The 26,675-nt window shown below is 42.8% G+C and overlaps 1 protein-coding gene across 1 annotated transcript; it reads left to right on the top strand.

Moving 5' to 3' along the window:
- Positions 1–1,157: 1,157 nt before the first annotated feature.
- On the top strand, positions 1,158–26,675 carry LOC148649739 (discoidin, CUB and LCCL domain-containing protein 1). The gene is made up of 15 exons (XM_088602801.1): positions 1,158–1,393; positions 9,460–9,681; positions 11,251–11,388; positions 15,900–15,951; positions 16,204–16,276; positions 16,924–17,057; positions 17,171–17,208; positions 17,664–17,849; positions 19,044–19,165; positions 19,804–19,963; positions 20,947–21,039; positions 21,709–21,802; positions 21,943–21,980; positions 22,581–22,712; positions 24,950–26,675. Exons 1-15 carry the CDS (start codon positions 1,294–1,296, stop codon positions 25,411–25,413), a joined length of 2,046 nt encoding a protein of 681 aa, XP_088458927.1. The 5' UTR covers positions 1,158–1,293; the 3' UTR covers positions 25,414–26,675.

Genomic DNA, 26,675 nt, shown 5'->3' with positions numbered 1-26,675 from the left:
TCAATGTTTAACACAGATTTATTAAATGGAAGTAATACTATTTGTAATTTACTCATTTAAGACACTGTGAGCACTCAGTTTTACTACCGTGGAGTATCCGTGAGAGGCGTAAACCTGTCATTAATTCGTATCATTACAGTGTTAGAACTGGTAAGTTCAGCCAGTTTATTACGGGCCAAAACTGTTTAGACAAAAGTGGTATGGACCCAGAATGACAAGATTGTTTTATTAGTTTTGCTATCATTTTAACAAAATTCCTCCTATTTTAGGTGCACATCGATTTTGCATGCGTCTAAATTATACAAACTTTCAACCATTATTCCAGCTTTTGAGGGCCAATTTTTATCCGCTAGCTGCATTGATAAAGGGGCCGGCTCACAGCACTTGTCTGACCTCTGACACAGAGGTCTTAGCTCTAGCGTGTGGGCTATTTACAGAAAGAAGACAGTCCTATCTACAGTACAGCAGGGCAGTTATTCACTACTGGCAAGAGAAGATGAACAATAATATTATTTGCATTCAAATTCAGAAGAAAGCAGGTCTTCGGAATGTGAGCGTACAAGAGACTGTCGAGCTTTAGTAATAATATTTGTATTAGTTCAGTTGGGTAGCTGCGTCACCATGCGTAGGCTACAAAGGAACAAGAAATAGGTTTATTCCTTGCTGAAAAAAGAAAACACAATTGTTCATATTTGTATTATGTATCTACGGTAATTAAGTTACGGTGTTATGTAGTTAAATCACCCAATAAACTCGATTCTACCATAATAAAATGTTAAAGAAAAGCAACCACTAAGCCGGGATAGTGAAGTTCATTGAGAAGCAATACATTACACTGCAGGATAAGAGCGATAATTTTCACAGAGTGAGCAACAAGTGTTTGTCTGGATTTCTGATCAAACTGTACTCAAGAGTCCAGGGAGGGAGAGAGGGGGCTTGAGGCTCTGCTCAGCAATGACTGTTTTCTAAACGCATGCTGCCCCCGCATCCCTCGGAGACTAATTATCCATGATGTCACAAAAAAAAACGGGGGAATAATTTGTAACACAGCAAAATTCCCGCAGAGGCTCGACCTTATTTGGACAAGGGTTCTTGGAACTGGGCTGCCTGACTGGCGTCGTCCCCAGCCAATCCCGGAGCGCTAGCTGCGCGCTCGGCCAATGGAAAGTAGTCAGCGCCTCGGTTGTTTGATTTGTGTCAAGTAAAGTTGCAACCTGGCTTGTATTAAAGAATAAACTGTAACTGATGGCTGATTTGCAGGGGTCGCGGTGTTGGAGATAGCTCATCTACACCATGTATGCGACACCTGGAAGCGTTTTGGACACTGTCGATTTTGTAACCGGATTTTTGCTGATTTTATTTGTTGAAACTCAGGGAATTCACGGGCAAGAAGGTAAGTCGTTTTTTTTTTTGGACGTTCCTATCACTCGATTTTCACATTCAAATGGTCAGCAAACAGCTCAAGACTAAACCAGGCATTTATTTTTCTTCCTTTCTCCCGAAGCGTCTTTCAAACACTAAAAGTACGGTGTTTTATCCTGTCGGGGTGAGTTCTGTGGGAAGTGCAGTTAAACTGTACTGTTAATGAATAACTGCTTCTCGGATACTGGGTATGTTCGCCACTGACATATGATTTCTGTTGTAGTCTATACTGTTCAGACAATTTTCATTGCGTCCAAGTACAAAAAAAAATAAGAAAAAACTGTGTTAAAATAGCAAAGCGACAACAGCCCTTTCGCTGTCCGAGAATAATTTTACAGACGGTTCTCACTGTTCAGGAGAATTAGGAAAGGGAGTAAAATAAGCACCACGAGTTTGATATTCTGCAGAAGCACAGTGTTTATCTGAGCTGTAAATTATCATGCGTCGCTGAGGTGAGGACAAATACACCTGCCCGCACTGCGTGCACTCTGGGGAGGAATCTAAACTGTAGTTTGGAGGGGATGAACAACAGCACATACTGTACAGTACAGTTCACCACCAAGAATGTCTGCAGATCGCGAATGGTTCTCTTAGCGCTTTTGCTTTTTTTTCCCATTGATTGCTTTATTAATTATTCTGTAGGGATTTGTAATGGCCTACCTGGCTCATACAAACAATATATATCAATGACTTCTGAGCATCGGAGACGATGCAGAGCAGTTGAATATTGTTTCACCAATACATAAACTGATTAGTATTGCCAATTAACATAAAGCTTTGTCAATCAAAACAGTTACAGTTACTGCCATCAAGGGCTAAGAGCAATATAATGTTGTATCGCTGTTTTGCTAAGAATACGAGCTGCAAAAAGAAATAAAAATGCAAAACGAGAAAGCAGTAGGACGTGCAAGAGTGTAGCCAAATAACTATTCTAGTGCTTCATAACACGCTGCTTGGAATTCTCTGGTTTTGACAAGGAATATCACTAGATTTTGTAAGATCTTCTAAAAACGACAAAGATACGCGCGTATTGATTTGAAGTGATGCACAATTCACTCCTTAACACATCGTTCGGTGCAATGTTAATAAAATATATCAGGTTATAATTACGAATCAAAAATACTAATATTTAATATAGGTTGAACTGGATATATGGCGCATTTGTAGGACTCGATCTATTGTATGCAGCAATTATTAATCGCGCATTCTGTATATATTAGATAATTGTTCATACACCTCACCATAATGCATTGCATCATTTTTGGGGATTCGTTTTTTTATTCCGTCAACATTTGTAGTCCTTTCCTTTTTTCACTTTAAGTAATTTATGGGGGAAAACCCTTAAAACTATTATTTTTATGATGCGTTTCCTTTACTACGCAAGAGAATGGTTGTAGAAATTAAGAATGATTTTCATGCTTTCAGTACAGTTGAGGCTGAGCTCTGACTGTAAAATCTCGCAGAAATTATGGATAGGACCTTGTGTGACGAATACATTCAAGAAGAATTGGGTGCTAAGTGCACCCACAAAATCTGTTGTGCCAAATTTGATGTGAGCAAAATTACAGTCAACTCGCATGTTAAAAAAAAACAAGTTTGATTAGACAGTTGCCTTATTGTAATATAGGTGCTTTTATAGTAATCGGTTGTTTTACCTTAACATTCATTGGTTGTTTTGGCCTGTTAAAAGAAATGGTATTGAATGATTAAACTTCCGGTGAGGTGAAGCAGACTTATTACACTGTAAACACGCTGGCTTGTGAATACATCTCTTTTAATCCATATAACAATATTGCTCTCAACCTCAAGACAGTTTTGCCGACAAATGCTACTCACTTGTTACCTCTGTGTGCAGATCACTAGGAACACTTATGCAGTGAAATGTCAGGTGCACAACCTGAGCTTCTTCACTGGTACATCACATTACATTAGTCATTACAGTGACTAGTGAGCAGGAAGGGCTGCTTCATGCAATTCATACAGTTCACATTATATTCTCGCTCTTGCCTGTAGCCAGACCAGGAGTTCACAAGTTTGTGTTTAATTCAGATTTTGTAAAATTTTGCGATGGCATTAAATAAGTTATTTTGTAACTTGCAATTAATAACCAGTCTGAGAAATTGAAACTGCAGTTCACCTTTAATCTAAAACTGGAAGTTGACCAAGTCTGGTTTCCTCAGTGTCAAACGCATAAATGTACGTCTCCTTCCATCACCACCAACCCCCTACACCGGACACACACATGACGCACTCCATAGCTGTCTAGATCTTTATACAGTACATTTCCAGTCATTCTGACTCATTCTGAAAATTTGGGCTAAGAGTTCAGAGTCACTATGTAACTTTTCAACGTACTGCATGTCCCCCTAAAATGAGCTACAGCACTATTTCTTTTCCATCATTTCAAGAAGCACATTTTCAACAGTAGTAAATATTGCAGAAAATGTCGGACTGGGCTGTTGGACACAGACCGTGAGCAGGAAGTGGGGTCTTGGACGTGAGTGTAGACTGTGTGTTGCACCGATGCCAGCTGTGAACAGAAGAGTCCTCATTAACAGCATGCAACAGTGAAGTGCACAAGTAAAGTTACTGTACCTGGAGGAATTCACATTCCTTCTCCCCCCACAGATGTCTTGCCACTTCTCTTGATGCATGTGAGCTGTATTTTCCCTCAGGATGCAGGATTTGTCTGGTTTCCCTGAATCACTATGGGATGGTTGTCATGAGTGTTGGATGGCTCCAGATAGCACTGGAAAAGAAAATGTCTCTTTAGTCATCTCTCACAAGAACACCAGCGATGGGAAAAACCCGAGATGAAAAAAAACATGGAATGATCATGGCCTTTTTATGGTTTAGAGTGTTACAGAGTCTTTGAGCTGCTTAGAACTATTATTTGTTCCACATCCTTTAGAAATGAGGTTTTACTGAAGCCAGTAGATATAAAATAAAAAGGAGTCTGGCACTTGAAGACCACTCTAGGCCATCACTGCAGTGGGGTGCATGATAGAGGTATGTTTTTACAACCAACATTAAACTGCTTTAAGAGACTGTTCTGCAGGTGAAGGAGCTGAGACACCAGGCTAGTGATGAGCACCAAAGGAGATCTGAGTGTGGGCCTCTCAGTCAAGGCTTCAATACTTTAAGATGGGGATACCCAACTAAGGATGTGGCTTTTGAGACACCACAGCATTCCTTATATACTGTATATAATCATTAAAAGCGCAAGAGCACGAGTATGAGGTAAATTGAAAACAATTTTTTTCCTGAATTGGATTATATAGTAAAGGTAAAACCTTTATTTGGAATATACAGATATTGTGGCATTGAAGTACTGTACATCAAAGATACAGCACCCATCCTCAAAGACTAGAGGAGCTTTCCCATTCAGTTCAGTCTAAGGTATAAGGTCCTTTAATGAAATGATAATTTGCTCAGTTGGATCCTAGTATTAGGTTGTTGATGATCAAAGGAGACCTATAAAATGAGTCGCATGCTGTGCCAGAGGCTGCAAGTTGGAATCGAGTCCATATTCCCCCCTGGCGTTTTACCATTTCTCCTGGTTTTCATTCTGTCCAAGGCAATGACTTAACTGAACCCATTATAAACTTAATTTCATCTTAATCTGCAACTCCTTCCACCTTTCAGTTGTAGAGTGGTTTAACTGCTTCTGCATAGGGTTGTGCCCCACTGCAGGACTGGGAGTGTAGAATCTCTCCTCAGAGGTGTCACAATGACGTCCCGTTATTATGTTAACTGTTGGAATATGAGCAAATTAGCCCACTGACAAACGTGCAGTGGCCTGGTCTGCAGTGTTCTGGGCACATGCAGAAAAATGGGAACAGCAGCAACAATGGGGTTGCTCAGGAACTCAACATGTTTACATTGCGTTGAGCAACAGGCCAGAACACTCAGGAGACAGTGTCGTGAATCACAGTGGGCACATTCACAGACGGAGTTAGTCCAGAAAAAATGCGCTCAGCCTCACCACCAGAAATGAACTTTGAATGTGTTTGTGCAGCCAGCCCAGCTGTGTTCATTTTTCTGTAATGATGCAGAAGATGACCACAAAAGTCAAACCTTTAAGTTCATAAGTATTCTTTCGTCTTTTCAAACGTTAATTTAGAATCCTTTAAATGGGCTTTGTTTATCCTCTTTGCACACGTCCTTTTTGATTTGTTTGATGAAAAAAATCCTCAGGATTTTTTCCTTGCGTGCGCTTTGTCATGGTAAGTGTTCCAGATTCCACAAAATTCAATGACAGGAAGTTATGTTTTGACATGCATCTTGTTTGTGCCTATCTTATATTTAATGGAATTCTCGTCCTAGTTTGATACTATTTTTTGTCATATACTCTTCATCCCAAACATCCACGTACACAGTGTTTGGAATCTACTTGTGATGGCATAGTTTGCTAGTATGGTGCAGTGTCAGCTAAGTAGAAAGAAATTCTCACAAACCTACAGAATGATAAAATAAAGAATGGAACAAGCATGTAATGATATAAAAGGAAATTACTGCACAGACATAAACTACGGAAGCTGGCTTCATAAGTATGCATTAGAGCAATGTGATTGATGTGAACTTATCCTTCACTGAAAGGAAACAGTCTCCCATCCTGTCAGGGAAAGACAAAAGCTTGTGAAGACTTGCTTATACATCCTCCGTGGCTGAAGTCCTGCTCTACCTTTTTGAAATATATAAAAAGGGTGATTCCCACCATTCAGTACAAGGATTAAGGGTTTGGCAGCTGACTACAAAAACACAGAATTGAGAAATTAAATGATTTTTAAAGTGTTGTTTCTGACTAAGTGGAAGTTACTAACTGAAGTTCAAGAAGAATAACAATGACAAGTCATTCACACAAAGCTGTTCCGAATCACCATCATTATGAAAATAGCTCTGTATGTCAAACACAGTCACCCCCCCCACATTCGTCTCAAGCATCAGTCCTCCACCCCATCTGTACCTGAATTGGGTTCGAGCCTTCTTAATCTATGGCCAGGAGGCTACCCATTAATGAAGGGGTTAAACCTATCACACCAAATATTCCAGACATTCACAAAGCATTCATTTCTTTGATGTCGATGTCCCTAGTGAAATGTAATTTGGTTGACTTTTTGGTAAGTTTCATTTGGAAGTAAAGAAAAGACCAGCAAATGCCGCACTGGAGTACAGATACTCTAAGATTTATCTTGTATTTTATTTGATCAGTGACGGCCAACATCAGTTAGCCACCTCTCTCGCGGACTCCCAAACTCAGACCTGTTTGCTGAGCACATGGCATTTGTGCATGCTGGAACAAATTACACTCCTAGTGCAGAAAGGCCTGTCCAAGCAATTATACAGGAAAACGCAACCAGTCTGTTCCCATACACTCGTGTGTCCCTGGAGAAAACACGCTTGTTAATCTGACTAGACTCTGGTGAAGGTAATGGTCTGTGAAGTGGTGTGGAAGATTACTCACACAATATGAAGCAGAGCACCGTAAAAGGGTGACATGGCTGTAGCAAAATGGCTAGATTTTACAACCCGCTATACGAGGAGAGATGAAATCTTGACTCCTTCCTCACGCCTTCCCTGGGATTTCCCTTTGGAATTTTAATTCCCCCCCTTCCCTTCAAGTTCAGGTCCCTAAGAGTCTGATCAAGTGAAGAGTGCTCAGAGTCTTGCCCCTTTCTTTGTTTTCTGTTGTAAAAAGATGTTTCTTTGAAATACTTTCCAATGTTTTATTGCTCTGTAGTCCAGACATTAATCTGAGCGTAGCTCTTCCCTGGATACTGAAATTCAATAATGCCCTTATTTTATAAACAAGCCTCCCAGACTAATCTCAAGTTTCTACGTGTCAACACGAACACTAGTTCCCTGTATTGTCCCTGCCCTCTATTATGTTGGATATACAATTCTATGCTAAACCAAAGATTAATCCTGGCGTGTACAGTGGGCTACACAGCAGTTAGAGCCCTGCTCTACCCATTTATGAACTGCTGTATACTCATAAAGACCATTTTTGAGAATGGTGTTTGCCCTGCCAGTAGAGCCCTACTATATAACAGTTGGCAGTCACAGCTAGTGTGTTGTTCTTGTAAAGCACCTTGGGAACTTTGCTGAAGCGCTAGATGCACCTGGAGGTAGCGATGGCATGCTCTGGCATTTCTAATGAGTTGAACAGAGGGAAGTGGTTGATAGATGGCTTCTGGGTGGCAACAAGGAGCGTTTTGAAAACCACCGCAGCAGGACGGGACGTACAATTTAGGTTGAGCGTGCTAAGGGGTTTTCTCAGAACAGAACTGACTCAGCTTAGTTTTTACTTATTAAATGCTTCACAACACCTTTATTTAAAACCGCAAGGGGAGGGCAGCACCTCTTTATATAGCCTGAGGGAGATCCCAACACGGCTATTAGACAAAAATAAAATCTGCTCCAGTTTTGTAACACTCTGGCTTGGTCTTACTTACAAGACACCTGCAAAAACCATTGAACCCTAACCACGTCATTATGCAATACTTAACTTTATTTTTATTTTTCCATAGTAAGGACCCCATTCATTCTAATATTTGCCAAATATTTGAAAGTACATCCAAACTTTTTTCGGTGATTGCGGGTTCAAATCCAAGCTTTTCTTACAGGGAGCAAGAATGGTCAATAGATGGGGTAAAGCTGGAGTGATTTTGGACTCCTGGGTTGCCGTGCAACAGCAGCTCCTGAGATTGAACATCCAACGAAACACTCTTCAGACTCCAGGAGTATGACAGCCCCGTACCATAACTATAGCCCATTGTGACTATGTTTGTTTGGTCTTGGATAAAGTTTGCAACCAGGTCACGAGGGCCCTTGTTAATATGATAGATTGCCAGATACTGTGGGTTACACCCAGGAAGAGATTAGGTGTAATTGTAAGATATTAGCAGACTGCTTTAGGACAGCATGGTGTTTGCTGGGTTCTGTGTTTTTGTCCAAATACAGATAATAAGTGTGGGAATGTTTGTCTGCAGTGTGTGCAGTGGCTTTTTGATAAATTAAAAAGACTCTGCTTTGAGAACAGGAATGCTGACTTAAGTCTCATATTAGCCATTTTTCAGTCAAGGTTGATGAACAGCTAATAAGAATCCAGAATAAACTGCACAGGAAATCATATCAAGCACTTATTTCAAGTACAAAGGGTGAAATTGCCAGAAGCAATTCCATATTGTCAGCACATATGTAAGTAAATAAGAATGGGATGGAGAGCTTATTATTTGTTGTTTTTTCATAATGAGGTTATGATCTCAGACTACTGGGATAAACAGTAATTTTATAATCGTGTCAGAAATTTCCCTGCAATACAGCATTACTCACCTAACCAGATCTTTTAATACACGGGTATCTTGGCCACCCTGAAAAGAATTAGTTAATATAGCTAGCAGTGTGATTCATTATTTTTAACTCAGCGTGATTAGTAAGCAGCACCAGCTGTCTCTCCCGCAAAAAAACATCCCCACATTTCTTGGAGAGTGTATATGAGTTCAGTAGTGCAGTCTACAGGGTTCAGTTTGGCTTCTTTGATTAAATATGTGCGACTGAGCTAGACACCTGGGGTTTATAGAAGCAGAAAATAATTTCTTGTTCCCGAATAAATGAGCCGGTTCAAAAAAATTATTAATTGGGCATAAATATTTTGTCTAAAAATATTATAGTTGGGAAAAGTTCTGACTGATAGCTGTGTCTCCGTGACCTTGAAATGGAATGGTTATTGAAATAGAGCAGCATGGTGACAGGGCAAATAGCTCTGCTGCCTCTCAACTACAGGGTCCTTGGTCTGATTCTGAGTTCGGGTGCCTTCCTCTGTAAAGTTTGAATCATTCTCCAGTTTCCCTCTTCCTCTCACAGTGGGAGTGAACTTGCTACAGCCAATAAGTTCATTCGAATGGGAGAATGAGATGGTAGAAGAAGAATGACAGTGGAAAGAAAAATGGAATAGGAAAATGAAGACCAGAGCAATGTAAAGGAAGGCAATGCAAAGAAATTCTTCATGTAAGCTGCCATTTCCTCCCTCTGCAGGCGATGGCTGTGGGCACACGGTGCTTGGCACTCAGAGTGGCACCTTGGCTTCGCGAAACTTCCCAGGCACCTACCCCAATGGGACACAGTGCGTGTGGCGTCTGCAGGCAGCACAGGGGAGGACGCTGCGCCTGGTGTTCGGGGACTTTGACCTAGAATACTCCCCCAACTGCAGCGCTGGCTCTCTCACCATCATCCCCTCCAACGGGGCGCCCAGCCTGGGTAAGGGGCACTGTGCCCTGCCATTCCGCTGCCGTTCGCCCTGCAGCAATCCGATCAGAATGTTTAGTCAAGTGTTTTGTTATATGAGGACAGTGCCATACTGAAATGACCTAAGTGTAAGCAGGGATGATATAAACTCTACCTGTTGTCAGCATCCTGATCGTTCAGAACAGGGTAGTGCATTTCAATTTGAAGTTGTGTATCTACAGGTTATACCCAGATTGGTAGCAAATTCAATTAAATAACTGTTTCCCTTTTGCAGGATACCTCGCACTTGTATCAAACTACATTGAGAGGTAGCCGGAAAAAAAACATTTTGAATTCTTACTTCTCACTAATGGGGAAGAAGCAGATTAGCTGAGCAGCTGAGGTCTTGAAGTCTTCAGTGGTGTTGGGCGTTGCTGCTCTCTGCTGTAATGACTCCTGCGGTAGATGGAGCATGACTGTCACCACAGCCACTTGTGGCAGTGTCTGAGATCCTGCGCGCTGTGCCAATCAGAGGGACATTCCAAACAGGCTTGCCTCATCAAATATTTCCTGCACACATTTTTAACAGATGGATTATGAGCTTGCTGCCTTTCTCCCGGGATCCCCTCGTGAAACCTCTATCCCACGCTGCCTCCCTGATTCCCAGACACTCAGACTGACCTCAGTTTCCCACTCTTTAACCTCAGCGACACACATTTGCAAAATGTTCCTATTGTTTGACAGGGTCAAATAAGGTGACCACATAGGTTTAATCCCAATCGCACTGTGGGGGTGCAGCATTTACTGTAGGAACATCCCCCGGTTTCCTGCAGGACTAAGTGTTCAGTATGCATGAGGACAGAGGAGGGCTGTTATACCTCTTTCCATATCTGGAATTTGTGTTTTGAAAAGACCAAATTTGTTTTGATAAGAGTAGTTCACAATGAAGAGAGAACGACGACAAATGACACAGAATGCAGCCCACCTTGTGGCTTTCCAGACAGAAAGGAACATACAGTGGTTTGAGGTGAAAAGAAACGAAAAAGCTGATGGGAACACAGTTCCAGGAAACCGATTGGGGAAATATGATTTTCCTGGTATTGTGTTCCCATTCATCTCCGCGCTCCTACATGCCTCAGACTCCAGTATGTATGGCAGCAGATTATTTCTGTTGTCGCCTTGCATCCGAAATGTAAGTCTGCCATTTTAAACTACTATTTTCTAGAATCAATCCAGAATCAATAAAGTAAAAAGAGATTTTATGACAAATTTATTTGAATTATATTTATTTATCCTTTAGTGATCAGCCTTCTTACGGGGTTACAGAAAAGATATATCTTATAAATAACATTGAAAGAACACATACATATTCATTCCCATAAACCAATATACTGTGTATAGTATGTTCTTTAATTCTGACACATACTATATGTACCCTGTCTAGCTCACTACAAACACCCCTGCAGTTTATTTGCAGATTTCATGCACTACCGCACCAGTCTCTTTCTTTATGTTATGCCCTACCCAGTGCAAACGGTGCTGCGGAATCACTCTTGGTGTTTGTGATCCAGAAACTGAGCCCCTGTGCCTGTCCTCGTTCAGGGCCGCTGTGTGGGACGATGCACATGATGGAGAAGAAGGTGGCTCTGAACTCCAGTGAGGCGACACTGCGGTTCCTCTCCGGGATCCATCGCTCCGGTCGAGGATTTGTGCTGTCCTACGCCACTGACCAGCAGCCAGGTATCTGAATCTCTGGGTCTCTCTTGAGGGGGTGTAGATTCACTTTTAGATTACAAAGGTGCCAAAAAACTGCACCTTGGAGATGTTGCAGGGTCAAACTCGGGGCACCCCGCCCTCTCTGACTAGGGGCTGGGGGTCCACACTGTGTGAAGTGAGTAAGGTTTTCTTAATAATTATTCCTTACACTTATATAGCACTTTTACACCACCAATTTTACCCCCACCTGGATGATGCAACAGCAGCCATAGTGTGCCAGTGCGCTCCCCACACACCAGCTCTCAGTGGGGAGGAGAGCAGAGTGATGAAGCCAGTTCAGAGATGGAGATCATTAGGAGGCCATGATTGGTCAGTGGGAAATTTGGCCAGGACGCTTGGGTAACACCCCCACACTTTTCAAGAAACACCCTGGGATTTGTAATGACCACGGAGAGTCAGGACCTTCGGTTTTATGTCTCATCCAAAGGACAGTGCCTTTTTACAGTATAGTGTCCCCGTCACTACACGGTGGGCGTTAGGACCCACACAGACCATGCTCCTTACTAGTCCCACTAACACCACTTCCAGCAACAACTTCAGTTTTTCCCAGGAGCTCTCCTACCCAGGTACTTACCAGGCTCACACCTGCTGAGTTTCAGTGGTTTGCCAGTTGTGAGTTGCAGCGTGATATGGCTGTTTGTCTGGACTGGGCAAGCTACCTTAACTAGTAAGGGATGTAGCTTACCACCTTAAAGAAAGACAACCATGTTGGCGAGGAGAGCTGAATTATCTTGTCTCGCAGTGTTGCTACTGTTCTGCCAACAAGCACTGCAAAAGAAAACCTGCACAGTGCAGAACTTTGCACCTCTCCTATCTTCAGACCATGATGTCATAGTGTATATGTACTGTGCCTTTTCAAAGCAGTTGTTTTCTGGCTTTTGGACAAGATGAACTGTAAAACCCTCACCCCTCAGTAATTACCTCTTTGATTCCACTTATTTTTATTGCTGTTTGTCTTGGGTTTTTTTTTGCTTACCACATATGTTACTTATAACCTGCAATGTGCTGTGCAGTGCATACATGTGGGTAAACAGCTATTATGATGACATATGGCCAGCAGCCATATCACCCTGCAACTCACAACTGGCAACCCACTGAAGCTAAGCAGGTGTGAGCCTGGTCAGTACCTGGATGGGAGACCTCCTGGGAAAAACTAAGGTTGCTGCTGGAAGAGGTGTTAGTGGGGCCAGCAGGGGGCGCTCACCCTGCAGTCCATGTGGGTCCTAATGCCCCAGTATAGTGACGGGGACACTATACTGTAAACAGGCGCCGTCCTTCGGATGAGACGTAAAACCGAGGTCCTGACTCTCTGTGGTCATTAAAAATCCCAGGGCGCTTCTCGAAAAGAGTAGGGGTGTAACCCCGGTGTCCTGGCCAAATTTCCAATTGGCCCTTACTAATCATGGCCTCCTAATAATCCCCCTCTATGAATTGGCTACATTACTCTGCTCTCCTCCCCACTGATAGCTGATGTGTGGTGAGCGTTCTGGCGCACTATGGCTGCCGTCGCATCATCCAGGTGGATGCTGCACATTGGTGGTGGTGGAGGGGAGTCCCCATTACCTGTAAAGCGCTTTGAGTGGAGTGTCCAGAAAAGCGCTATATAAGTGTAAGCAATTATTATTATTATTATTATCATCACAGCAGGACCTGTGCAAATAGCTCCAGTAAATGTTGGTGCTGTGACTGTGAGATGTCATCGACCCGGTGGGCTGTAACATGGGGCCAGGAGTGTTAGGAGGCTGCTATTTTATTAACATAAGGGATCAGGGAACACAAGAGGAAACTAAGCTGAGGTGCTTTTAAGAGTGAAATCTGGAGGCCTTTCTAAACACAGAGTTGTTAAATTCTATAAACATTGATACCCCAGAACCCTTCAAGAAGTGGGTGTAGGAGAGAGTAGAATTAATTAACTATTTCTCTGTATTCTTGTGAACTGTTTCTTGAGAAGGATTAGGAAGCTTTAACAAACTATATTCACTCTGTATGTGGCCAGTTCTAGGAAACACAAGTATGTTTTCCCTGCGAATCTCCAGTTGTTAGGGAGTGTCCCTCCGTACGCATGTCTGCAAAGCCATACGCTTTGAGCACACTGCATGACTCTTCTCCCATTGACAGACAAACTGTGGGGCCAACGTCCAGCTGGTGTTTGTATGAAAGATGCCACATGCCTGTATCTGAAAACGATGTTCAGTGCAATTGGCAACATTGTGTTTAACCATGTTCTGGAATGAAAAGCATTTTTCCACATGTGCACAAGGGTATCCGGATAGAAGAATGCTGGGCAGGTCCTCAGCTGTGTCCTGTCTGCCTGTTTACTGTGGGCCTGGAGGAAGCCAGGGAGACAGCGACAGGGAGAGAAAGAGAGAGAGAGAGAGAGAGTGTCATGATAATTAATATTGTTGCTCCTTCTGCTTTCGGTCAAGGTGTGTTTTGTTTTCGTCTGTTTATAGGCTGATTTGTCAGAAGGCTGTTGCATTGCTATATCAAAGGATAGAGGCGCCGTTAAAGAAAAATACCTTTCCTTTCATTAAAGCAATTTTTAATTTCATTTTTCATTAAAGAAAAATAATTGAATTGAATCATAAATCTTGAATTCAAAATGACACAAACTGCAAATGCATGTCCCTACTAGTATCAAATAGTATCTATTTAATATAACTGTAGTGGAATATGGTTATGTGCAGGTATTTGGCTTCTAACATTTCCAAAACACCATTTAAAAACTGATGACGACAAATAACATACATTGGGTAATTGCATATGGCTTTTAAATTCATCTTGCTTTTATTTAGTTTTGATTTTCATTTTATTAGTGTTCTTCTTTGAGCTGTTTTAGAGAAATCACATCACACGTATATATACAAATGTCTTTTCTTCATTGCTTAAATCCCTGTCTCCTTGTAAAAACCTATTGCTGAATACCAAGCAATAATGCTAAGCAATATCTGTTAGCAACAACCATAATGCTGCGTCTTAATTTAAGAAACACATATAATCATAGAAAGTTTTCATTACAATTAATAAATACAAGAAAACATCAGTATAGCGTATTACATTCCGATGGAATGCTGTCTGGCCTTTTCGAAAAAGCCAGGGTGTATTCTTGGTTTTGTTTTCTATAGTATAAAGGTTTGGAAAAGGAGTTTTTGGAACCCCCACATATCACCCGAGCTAGCTGAACTAGCTGTGGAGATGTTTGTACAGAGATCTGGGATGCCGGCTGCCTTCCTTGCTCTGAATGCAGAGAGGCCCCAGGCCTCTATCCCAGACTGTGTGGGTGGAAAGCTATGTGCACTTTGTTGGCTGAGGAACAGCAGGTTAACTATTGCCTGACCACACACAAGTATCCACACAGCAACTGCGGGACAGCAGGGAAGGAGAAGTCAGGAACATCTGCGGTTATGTCTTAATTCATGTCTTTCATGTGTAGAGAAAAGTAATGTGTGTGTTTTTCTAGGCATGTTGTTTGACCTGTGGATTCACTTGGGGTTCATAAAATGAAAGGGGATGGCACAGGCAGAAGAATTAATGTTGCACCATCCAAATACTTTACTGAGAGGTTTCAAACTCAGGGGCCAAGATAAACTCCCACAACGGTTAAGCTCTTTTTCCGCTATGACCAGATCTGAACCCTGACCTCCATTAACAGTTCGACCAACTGTGTGTGATCAGACTAGGAGACTGTAGTCACCAATGCAAGTAGACAAATGTATAGACTAATTTATAGTCTATAAACATTCCTACATGTGTTCAGTCTATAAATTAGAAAATATAAACATAACAAATGATTCAAAGCTTAGTCAAGTGGGTATTCACTTGGCGTGCAGCTTTGCTGATGAGGTTTTGTCTGACAAAGCGCACTGTAATAATTGTCACAGACTTTTCCTGTTGAGCTAAAATCAGGGAAGGCCTTGGAAGCCAAGAGGTTTGATAATTGTGGGGCGGTGTGTCAGTCTGCACATTGTCTCCGTCTGTCTGTGGGCCCATGGGGAGAGTTGTGGTTGTGGTAGGGGTTGTGAGTCATCCCTGTATGGATAGCAGCTCTGGGATGGAGGGGGCAGGAGAAGGGGGAAGGGAGCCGAGACCTGATACGTCACGGGACAGATCAATCCCCACATCCTCTTACTGCCAATATTTTGAAGGTTCATCCAAAAAGTTTTACAAAAAATAATCCTCTAAGAATGTTTCAGCAAGTAACATTTTCATAGTCCTGGCCCCTAGCTGTTCCTTTTATAAATAAAACTGCTCTCCTATCCTTAATGGCACATCACCTACCTTTCAATAAGGTTCACCAGCTGAAAGAGGCACCTGGGAGTCAAGTGATCCTCATCTTTCCACTTCATGGTTCAAGAAAGGTTGAGCTTTGTTTTGAGTACAGACGTTTCCATGTGAAAAAACGTATCCACCATTTTCCTTTTTCCAGTTGAACTAGCTGCTCGCTTACTGACCCAACACTCTTTGCTTGGTTACAGACCTCATCTCCTGCATGGAGAGAGGAACCCATCTAAGCACACCGCAGGTCAGGTGAGTGGAGATTACTTTATTCTACATAGCACCAAACATATCGACTGCTGTTTTTCCTCAAATTTCATGGAAAATGCTGTCAAGATACTGCTGTGCTTCTGTTGCAATGCCCTCCTTGTTTCTTGGGGATCCAGTGGATTGTTGGGGACCTAGCTATGGGTGGTGTTGGGCCCTTTGGAATGGTAGTCTGATTTTGCCTGGAGTAGAGAGGCTGTGAATGTTGCTGATCTCTGGTTGCTTGCTGTTTTCCAGCGCATTCTGCCCTGTGGGCTGCCGGGATGTGAGTGGGGACATTTGGGGCCAAGCTGTCCAGGGCTACAGAGATGTGAGTCCATCAGTTCTGTTTCCATTCAAACCTCCCCATAGCTACCTAGTGAGATCAGGAAGAGATGCAGAGGCAGAACATGCAAGACAAGATACTCAGCTAGTAATACAAGAAATAACTGGGAAGCTTGTCAACTTCTCCTTAAAGTAAAAAAAAAACAGTCCAGTGTTTCTTTGGGGGGTATCACTCAGTGTCCCAGTTCCCTAACAGCCTTCAAGAACTGGCTTGATATGCAGCAATAAGGTGTTGTGTTACCAACCTTTTCCATTCATGGGAAACTAATAAGAATCCATACTCTAGCCCACAGGCTCATCAGGACAGACCTAACCCTGGCTTCTGTAATGTTTAAGCTGAGTAGTTCAGGATTAGGAGATGGAATGATAGTCAGTTCTTATATACCCCTAGAAATGCCAATACCTCTTTTTACAGCTGGGTAGACTGGAGAAATTGGAGTAACATGCTCTGGGGAATAGTGTTTGCACAGGGGACACAATCCTACAACCTTCCAGATGGGAATTCAAACTTTAACTTTCTACAAAATACATAGGTTCAAATTCATGACATCTGTCCCAGTCCAGCAGATAGACGCAGTGTGTCAAACCTGAAGAGGTGCCCTGACACTGGTGCCCCCCGTGTCTCTGTCTCAGACCTCCGTACTCTGCAAGGCTGCCGTCCATGCGGGGGTGATCTCCGACTCGCTGGGGGGTCCCATCACTGTGTCCCGAGAGAAGAGCATAACGCTGTACGAGTCTAGTTCTGCCAACGGGGTTCTTTCCAAAACGTGAGTTCAATTTTCAGGCTTTTGCAAGTCTGCAGGTGCTTGTTCCATATCGACGCTGAAATTGTGCAAATCATAAGTAATGTTACACCCCTGGTGCTTCTTTCTCTTGACAGGGGCTCACTCTCTGAGAAGAGGCTCGTCTTTAGCAGAGGTAAGGCTGAAGGGGCTGTTTCAAGACCTCACAAGAAAGAGAGCTTGACTGTTAACACTGACCTGCCCAAAATGAGGGCCATAACTCTGCAAATACGGCTATTATTTCTTACAGTCGATACAGCATTTGAGATTTGTGGATTCCTGTGATAAACTGATTTTTGTCAAGGGCCCTCATGGGACATCAGTGGGAAATCAGTGTCTGAATAAAGTGCTGTGAACATCAAGCATGGTTGCTTATTCTGGGGTCTGTGTCCTTTTATTAATGCCCACTCTTGTGTAGAGACCATTACATTAGCATTGTGCGCGGGTGTCAGTATATGAGAACATTCCTCAGAATGAATCACGCAATTCCACAAAATTGTCAGTACCGGAATACTCACTGCATGCTGATTATAATACAGTATGTGTAAGTGTGCTCTAACTGTGACTGTGATCCCTACCTCCTCTCTGCAGAGTGCCAGGATGAGCTACATGTGTTCCTCTTTAATGCTTCCTCCTACTGGGAGGAAGTAGACAGCCTGGGCCGTCATTTTGTGTGGTCCCCAGCAAACAAGGGCACTCGTAGCATCTGGGCACCTAAGAGTGATTCTGCAGATCCATGGCTCGAACTAGACCTGAGAGACAGGAGCAACATCACAGGTCAGAAGGCCCATCTGCCCATTTGCCTGTGCATTTGTTGAATTTGTTTGTCTGGTCTGTTGATCTGCTGGTATTGTCATCTTTCTATTAATCTGTCTGTTCACTGCCCAAAACCAATGGACTTCTCTTAAAAAGCAGGCACGCAATCGAGTCTACAGTCTTTATCATTGACACCTGAACCCTACCTGGCTTAAAATTTGGGAAGTCCCAGTCAAATGAATAGATTCTCCCACTGGCTGCAAATACATTATTGGCTTGAGGAGAATGAAACAGTCATTAATAACAGACTTATGAGACATATCATTCCCGTAGAAAACTGGTGGAAAAGCTGGAAAATGCAGTTCAGTTCCATATATCCTCAACAGAAGGTGATTCTTGAAAAGTGGGATGGAACTGGGCTGAAAGTATTCCTTAACCTGGTATAAAACATGTCCCTTTCTGTTCAAACTGCCCCTGCTGCTCACAGGGACCATACTCGTTATTTGGTGGGGATTCATAATATTTTGGCAGGTTAGGGTATGCGTGGATATGACGTGCTTTGATTTCAAGTTTAAATTTTTCCTGCACTCAGAATAAGAAACAAATAAACAACTTGCCTTTTAATCTAGATGGACTGTGATAATTTGTTTATTTTGATCTTTTCAACTGTTTAATACATGTGAGCACTTTCTAAATTAAAAGGTATGTCCTTCACCTTTTACAGATATCACAGCTATTGTGCATTAAGACATTACTATTTTTTTAAATGTATAATTTTTAGCCCCCTTTTTTTTAAATGCTAAACAAGTCAGTTCCTCCCTCTGTGATCAAATGAAGTCATTCAAGCAAGTTTTCATTTGATAATTAATTCAAACTCTCATGCAGGCACAAATTAAAACGGCTAATTAATCAATAGTTATCACTTTAAATGGAGAAGCCCCCAGGCTTCTGGACGGACTACGAAATTAAGCAGCATGTGTGAAAAGTCATCGTGACCTTTTAATTACAAGCACTTTCTTAGGAAGTTTGTTTGCAGTAATAATACAAACAGTGAACCCTGTCGGGTCTGAAAGTAAATCATCATGCCTCCAACACAAAATGTCTGAATAGTGTTACAGAATGAAATGAAAAGCTGAAATTTCGTAGACGAAGCTGAAAATGTACAAATAAAACTGCTCTTAAGACAGTACTAATGGTGGTTCAGTTTTTTTCTAGGTATCATCACTAAGGGCTCAGAAGACCGGAATGATTTCTATGTGAAGTCTTATACTGTCCACTACAGCAGAGACCGCAAGCACTGGAAAGTGTATAAGACAGTGGGCAGTAAGGAAGAGAGGGTAAGATGGGCTGAGAGTGTGGCATCTCCCGGTTCTGCTACTACGGTAAACCCCCTGATGCGTTACTCTTTCCTTGAATGTAGGGGTTCTTTTCCATGCTTCATCTTCAATCTACTCACCTGCAGCACCTGGGTGCAACCACCACTTTAATTGCTATATTGATCTGTTATCAATTACAGATAAGATCAAAGTCAATGGAGCAAACTCGCAGAACTGCAGGTTGAATATCCCTTTTGTTTTTCTTCTGTGGCAGACCCTAACCCAGGATTATACAAAAACACACGAGGATGTACAGTCCAGTGAAGGGGTCTTGAGCTGCAGAGAATCTCTGAAGCTGTACAATGAGTCTTCTGCAAACAACCCAGCCACCACTATCAACACGCGCATGGTTTATGCATCAGACAAACCCCTTAATTAAACCCCATGTGGGAATCAGCAATTGTCACCCATCACCAATTATAAAATTAATTCATCATCACACAGTTCCCCTTATTTACAATAACAGAAGCCTTTAATGGCCTCTTCATAGCCCAGCCTGAAACATGTTCGTTATTCCTTTTGAATCAAAATGTGCTTTTAAGGACCGGAACTGCCCTTTCTTGCCCTAAGCTGTCTTTCCTGCCCCCTGCCCCGGCCAGGTGTTCGAGGGGAACTCGGACAGTATTCACGAGACGCAGAACAGCCTCATCCCATCTGTGGCGGCACGCTACCTTCTCCTCCGGCCTCGAGACTGGCACAGGAGGGCCGCCCTGCAGGTGCGTGTGCTGGGGTGCCCGGCGCTGCGGACTCGCTCCTTCGGTGAGTCTCTCCGAGAGATGCCACCATGTGCGAATGCTCACCTCCGCAATCCTTTAATCCACTCCAGAATCTAGCTCCAGCCAGTCCCCTGTGTGTGTGTCTAGAGCATATTTATATTTACCTTTGTACTGCACTGTACAGCATTTATGTGCTTGTTTTAGTACATTTGTTATGTGGACATGTTTAAAAAGGTTGAGAAAACGTCCCTTAAAAGAATAGCTTCTTACTGACTGCATAAGTGTGTTCCTGCAATGTAAACTGCTTGTTTTTAGGAACTAAGTGGTATCTTCTTTTAAATCTGTGCCCAAATTGTTGGTTTTTACATTCAGGCTGTGGCGAGTTTCATTTTGGTGGAAAACAGAGAACAGGAAACAAGAACTGGAAGTACCCACAGCTATAAAACTCTTTTGCATTCCTAGACGTTTGATATTCTAATTATCTGTGTATGTTTGGCATGTATGTCTGCTTCATTAGCGATAATGAGAGACTCCAGTCATTAGTAATTTACAAGGATTAGAACTGCTGTGTAAGAAACAAGGCAAGAAAACAAAGTTTTCTTGAGTTAAAATACTTGCAGTTTAGCAGGAAGTTGTATAAAATCACCTTGGGTCCTATGTTTACAACTCCATTGGAACCTTTTAGGGCCTCTTAAGCTTAATTTCCCCCCAGTTTTCCCTTAAATGTTCTTTCGCTTTAGATGGTTATACGGCCATATAAATGAACTTAACTATTTTAGATAAAGGGGAAGGTATGAAATGAGGACATGGTGATTCTTTTTTTCAATGAATTCCTGTTGGATCTGACTAAACCTGCTGTGCATTAGACCCATTGAGTCAGAGCTGACTAGAGTCAGACCCAACAGGAAATCATTGAAAAAAATAATTTTAACCATTTACTCACTTTTTTAACCACGTGCTTGTGTGAATTAGAGAAGCACGGTTGTGTGTTGGGCAGTTTGTTAACATACTTTCTTCTCTGGACAGCTTACAGCCCCCCAGGAGTGACCAGCACAGCAATGTCACCTCAGGAAGTGACCACATCCAAGGGCCCCTTAATCAAGAAGACTCCAGACTCAGGTCAGAGCCCTGTCTTGCTGGAGCAGAGTACTATACACAGACCAGACGAATGGACGCATGCTGTCACCACAAGATCTGAAGGACAGGATGAAAAACCAGTAACTGATGTTTGACGGCTGTGGTTTGATTGAACAGCCCCCTAAACGTGTCCTATTTTTGGATTTAACCAGGAGAATGTGGTTTAAAATTGTTTAGATTTTGACACCACCTTCCATGAAAAGAGAAACATTCATTCCCCCTCTGTGCATCTTTAAAAGGCAAAGATAAACCCTGGTAAACCCTATTTTTACTGTCGTGCTCATATGAAAGTACTCGCAGAATGACAAATAAAGGAGTGTTTTAGAAATAAAAAACATTTTATAACATTTATAAAGAAAACTATAGTGACAGTCTCATCTGTTGCGTAACTTCAGCTGTTTTCCTTCAGTATTGATAGAAATAAAAACCTCAGAACCCACATCAGATCCTGTGCATGTATTCTGAGACCATGGGCCTGATGTTCCACTGTGGGGAAAAGTTTGCCCAGTTGATTTTTTCTGCTGTGGAGTGTTCGATTTGCCAGCAACTCGCCCACGCTGGAAAATGAATGGTGTCAACTGAGGTGTCACGTAGTGGGCGCTGTGCCTGGTGTTTGCTCTCTGCCAGTCTCACATCCCAGTATTCCCACAGAGTCCAGTCGGCCCGTGATAGTGGTGGTGGGGGCAGCTGTAGCTCTTGCAGTCTGTGTGGGTCTGCTGCTGGCGGGCATCTGCTGGAAGAGAAGGTAAGGGAAAGGAAAGGGACTTGATTCCTGCAGGCAAACACATTCCCAGCTGACTTCAAACCAGCGTGGATTCAATTACCTGCAGCTGTGCAGCTTGCCAGGACTCCTCATGTTAACCCTTTCTTAATTTTTTTTTCCAGAACAAATGCTGCTGAAGTGAAGTGCTCCTTAGTAAAAGGTAGGCTGTTTTTCTCATCGATTTCCTGTAAAATCATTTCATGGGAGAGCTGCTGGCCTACATTTCCTCTGAGAGAAGGAAAGGACACTGCTCTTCCAGCGATGATGATGAAGATGATGCTGCTGCTGCTGATGATGATGATGATGATAATAATAATAATAATAATAATAATAATAATAATAATTCCTTATACACTTTCTGGACTTTACACTCAAAGCGCTTCCCAAGGTAATAGGGACTCCCCTACCACCACCAGTGTGCACCCCCACCTGAATGATGCAACTGCAGCCATAGTGCCTCAGTGCGCTCCCCACACACCAGCTCTCAGTGGGGAGGAGAGCAGAGTGATGAAGCCAATTCAGAGATGGGGATTATTAGGAGGCCATGATTGGTAAAGGCCAATGGAAAATTTGGCCAGGACACTGGGGTTAATAACCCAGCGTGAATAACATAATGGCCTGTGAATAAATGTTCTTTTATTTGCTACTGTGAGAAGAGTGTTAATTATCCTGTCCAAAGCTCCAGTGGGATTTTGATCCCTCCCCAAGGCAGCAAGAACTTTTTTTCAAAGCTGCATCTTCCTGTGATCTCCTTTTCCAGGTTGTCAAGGTTCAGCGGGAAAGACTCAAGACTGCTTCCACGGTAACCTGCCTCGATCTGAATCGGAGCTCATTGCGTACCCTCTGGAGAGGGGGGACACCAACAAAGACCTGGCCAAAGCTGTTCTGACAGGTGAGGAATTAGTTCAGGAGCTGCCATTGCCTCTCAGCTGTCCGTTGGCATCAATCATCTAGTGAGAAGAACCTTTTAAAACGTTCATGTACACCTGTCAGTATAGTATGAAATATCCTACTGTCATTTCAGGGGCAAAAAATGCTTGCTCTTCCTCAAAGAACTGTGTTTTGCAATGCTGAAAGATGGGTATATGCTGTTGGAACCTTTGAATGAATGTGGTGTTGGTAATTGTGATATATTAGCCACGATGAGCAATAATTTAAGGTCACCTGAATAGCTAATAACACTACTCCCTGAATACTATACTTCCTGAAGATGTGTACTCAAGCACAGATGTAGATCTTTGTTGTTTTGGCATTAAATACTGGTTCCACTACTGACAATCTGTTGATGAATGACAGTCTATGGGATTAAATACCAACGGATTTCCTGTCACTTCTTAAATACCTGGGCTCTTGTCACAAAAGGTGACCTGCTGTACATTAGACGTATTGAAGTAAGGACTGGAAAGAGACAGACAAGGGAAAGCAGCCAAGTCGTGCAGTATAGTCTGGACTGGACTCTAAGCACCTCTCTGTCTCCCAGCCCTGGTCTGGACATTGAACGAGACAAAAACGAAGTTTGACAAGTGAACAGCTTTTCTCTGGGCTGCCTGTTCTCTCCCAGCCCCGTCAATTACCCTGGAGTAGCATAAACATTTCTTTATTCACCCAGTGCTGCTCTGAAAGGGGCCTTTAATTAGAGCCCAATAAAGGACACACACACGAGGCACGCAGTGTTCCCCCCCAGACACTGGCTGTATAGAGAGAGGCTCGGACCTCAATAAGAGACGCAATGATAAATAGGACAGAAGGTCAGTAGCTACAACAATCGGGGCCCTCTCTCAGCCTCTGCAAGTAAAATTACTTAGCCTTTAAGGCTTCCTGTTAGGTAAAGTGGGAATAAGGGGCTGCCTGTCAGGCAGTCATACTGCAAGAAGAGGTGCTGTATTTTGGTTTCCAATTGAACAGTTGCAGTAGTTCACCAAAAGCTTAACATAAACCACTTTGAGATCAAAGCAGATAAAGTCTGGTGATGTATCAGCTGATGGGCTATCAGACTTACCATTTTGATTATCATCACATGCTGTACCTGCTCAATGTAGTTTTACTAAGATGTGAAGAAGTGTTTGTCAATAAGCTTGATTGACTAAGAGCAATCAATTGAAAAGCAGAAGAAAAATGAATTAATAATAAAAAATACTCCAGCCATGAATTAAAGGGGAATGTTTGCCAGCCCTGACTGTTCTATCTAAGGGTGGAATTTTGCCAGGACATGAGGGTGAATGTCCCAATTCCTCCTAGCAGTGAGAACCATGAGATCTCTAATGACCAAACAGGACCAAAGTCGAAAATCCTGTGTGAAGGATGGCATCTCCTACAGTATATTGCCTCCTGACAACATACCAGGGAACTGTTAGGAAATTCTGACCCAGAGGGACACCTACTAGTACGACTTACAACAGCAACCTGGTCATGCAGCAGGTCATGAGCTTACCCAATACTGACCAGGCCTCGCCTTACTTAGCTTCTCAGATCGGATGACCTTCGGTTGACAGCAGTTGGGGGTTAAGGGTTGTGGAGTCGTAACCTGTTGGTTGTGGGTTCAAATCCCAGGTGGGATGCTGCTGTCATGCCTTGCTCAAGGGTATTTCACCAACATTACTTGAGTAAAAATGTTGAGCTGTACAAAATACTCATCTATAAAATATATATGTGTACAGTATATCAAGATATAGAGTGGTAACAAGATACCAGAGTGGTAGCAGTGTAGCTAAATGATTCCATAAACTGGATTGACAGGTATACTTCTAAAATGATTTATCCTGAGTTCCAAAGGCTCTGACAGCAGGCCCAGGTACAAGTTCAGCTGCCTTGTGTGCCAGTTACATTATCAAGCTGCTGATATGAGCACAGCAAGCACAGCATGAACCCTAGAGCGCACTGCTTCAATGATCTATGATAAAATGATCTCCAGTGGGATTTGGATCCTTCCCCATTACAAGGCAACAAGGAAGTTTTCTTTTCAAAGTTGCAACTGCCTGAAGTTAGTCTATGTCAGGATTTTTACAAATGTACATGTGTCTTTATTCTGATGGAACTGTAAAGGAAACACATCTCTCAGACCATTAGTTATAGCATGTTGTACTCTTCCTGTCCTCACATCCTCTCTTTTCCCCTTGCCTCTGTCCCCAGATTATGCTGAGCCGGATCTCATAGCAGCAGGACAGAAGCTGGGCTCCACTTTCCGTCCTGCGGCTGATGAGGGCTACACAATCCCACTCATCCTGAACCATTACGACGTCCCGGGGAAAATCCACGAATACGCTGAGCCCCTGCCCCCCGAGCCTGAATATGCCACCCCCTTCAGCGAGCAGTCTGCAGACCTTTTCGCCGCGGGCCCCAAGAAGAACATCTGTGTGATCCGAGTGGTGCCCCCAGCACAGGCTCCTAGGCCCTTCGTGAGCCAAGAGCCGTCCAATGACTCTCCCATGGAGCCTCAGTATGACCGGCCAGCACAGCAAGGACATAGCGGCTACTGCACTCCCCAGACCTCTGCCAATGGCCCACGTAAAGCCAGCGTGGTATATGCTGAGCCACAACCAGCGTGCCATGTGCCCAGCGACTCCCATGGCCACATGTATCACGAGCCATTGTGATGACAGCACGTTGAGTAATGGACCAATCTGGCTTGATGTGCTGTACCTTCAAATGTGCTGTAATACCACAGCCTTGCTGATCACTTACTGCCACTCCTGTGATCTGGAAGGAATTGATAAGAGAGGTGCAGCGAGTATCCTCACCGATACTGATAACATGAATACACTGACTCAATCAGAGAGCAGTGAAGGTCCCTTTAGGAGGCCACAGTCACACAATATGTTACTGTTATACTTTATTTTAAGGATCCACTATAAGACTCCCTTTGATCACCAATCACAGACAGGAGTTCAATGACTCCGGTGTACAGTATCTGTGAAAGGAGGCACACAATGAAATTTGTATTAAGCAACCATTTGACTATAATGGCACATCATGGCCATTGGTTAAAAGATACTTGTTCATCATATACATTGAACACATGCCTTGTTCAGTTAAGTGTCAGGGTTTTCAAAAAGCATACAAGAGTTTTTGTATTACAGTTTTGTGCCATAATAAGGCCATGTTAAGCTTTTGTAATTCGTGGATCACCACAATAATGTTCTCATTTAATCCCCAGCTTTGTGGCAGTAGAGAACACCTAGAATACAATCGAGAGCAGACAGGTCCAGACTGGAAGAGGAGGATTCCAGTAGTTCACAAAGGTGTCTTTGAATTTGCACTTGCTTGTTAAGTACAGCCAGTCGATGTTGTGGAGCCTCAAGGATTGGAGTGGAGAAGGTCTGTGCCAAGCATTTCCATGAAACGGTACCAATGTTGTACCAAAGCATGTCAGAAAAGCCAAAAACAAAACCATGCAAACTGGCCCGTCAGGCCTGCGGACTGGTCTGGTTCTTTGCAGATTGAACTTTGGGGAGCCTCTATGGAACACATTTCATAAGATCTTGGGCAATCTGGGTCGTACAGCACAAGTGTTAGGAGTTACTCAACAAAAGTATAATGAAGTGCTTCAGATATCCAAATCACATTTCATATGTGCCCATTTTAAACACCATCGAGCATCGATCCCAGGTATGAGAGATTACTGCAATCCCATTTTGAAACATTTTTTTTATCTCGAATATAATTGAACACAGTACAAAATGAAGGGAAAGATCGAGGCTGAGCTGCAATAAAATGTGTTTTTTTTTTATCTCACTGCACACTGCACTTACAACATTTACACTTGAATTGGACACACGGGCAAGAGTGTGCACTTTCTGGCCTTGCAGAGAAAAAAAAATGAAATATAAAAAATAAATCTCAATGACTTACAAGCAAA

This window comes from Lepisosteus platostomus, chromosome 13 (assembly GCF_059453375.1).
Source record: "Lepisosteus platostomus isolate fLepPlt1 chromosome 13, fLepPlt1.hap1, whole genome shotgun sequence".
NCBI classification, from domain to species: domain Eukaryota; kingdom Metazoa; phylum Chordata; class Actinopteri; order Semionotiformes; family Lepisosteidae; genus Lepisosteus; species Lepisosteus platostomus.
This window is presented reverse-complemented; position numbering and strand designations above follow the sequence as displayed.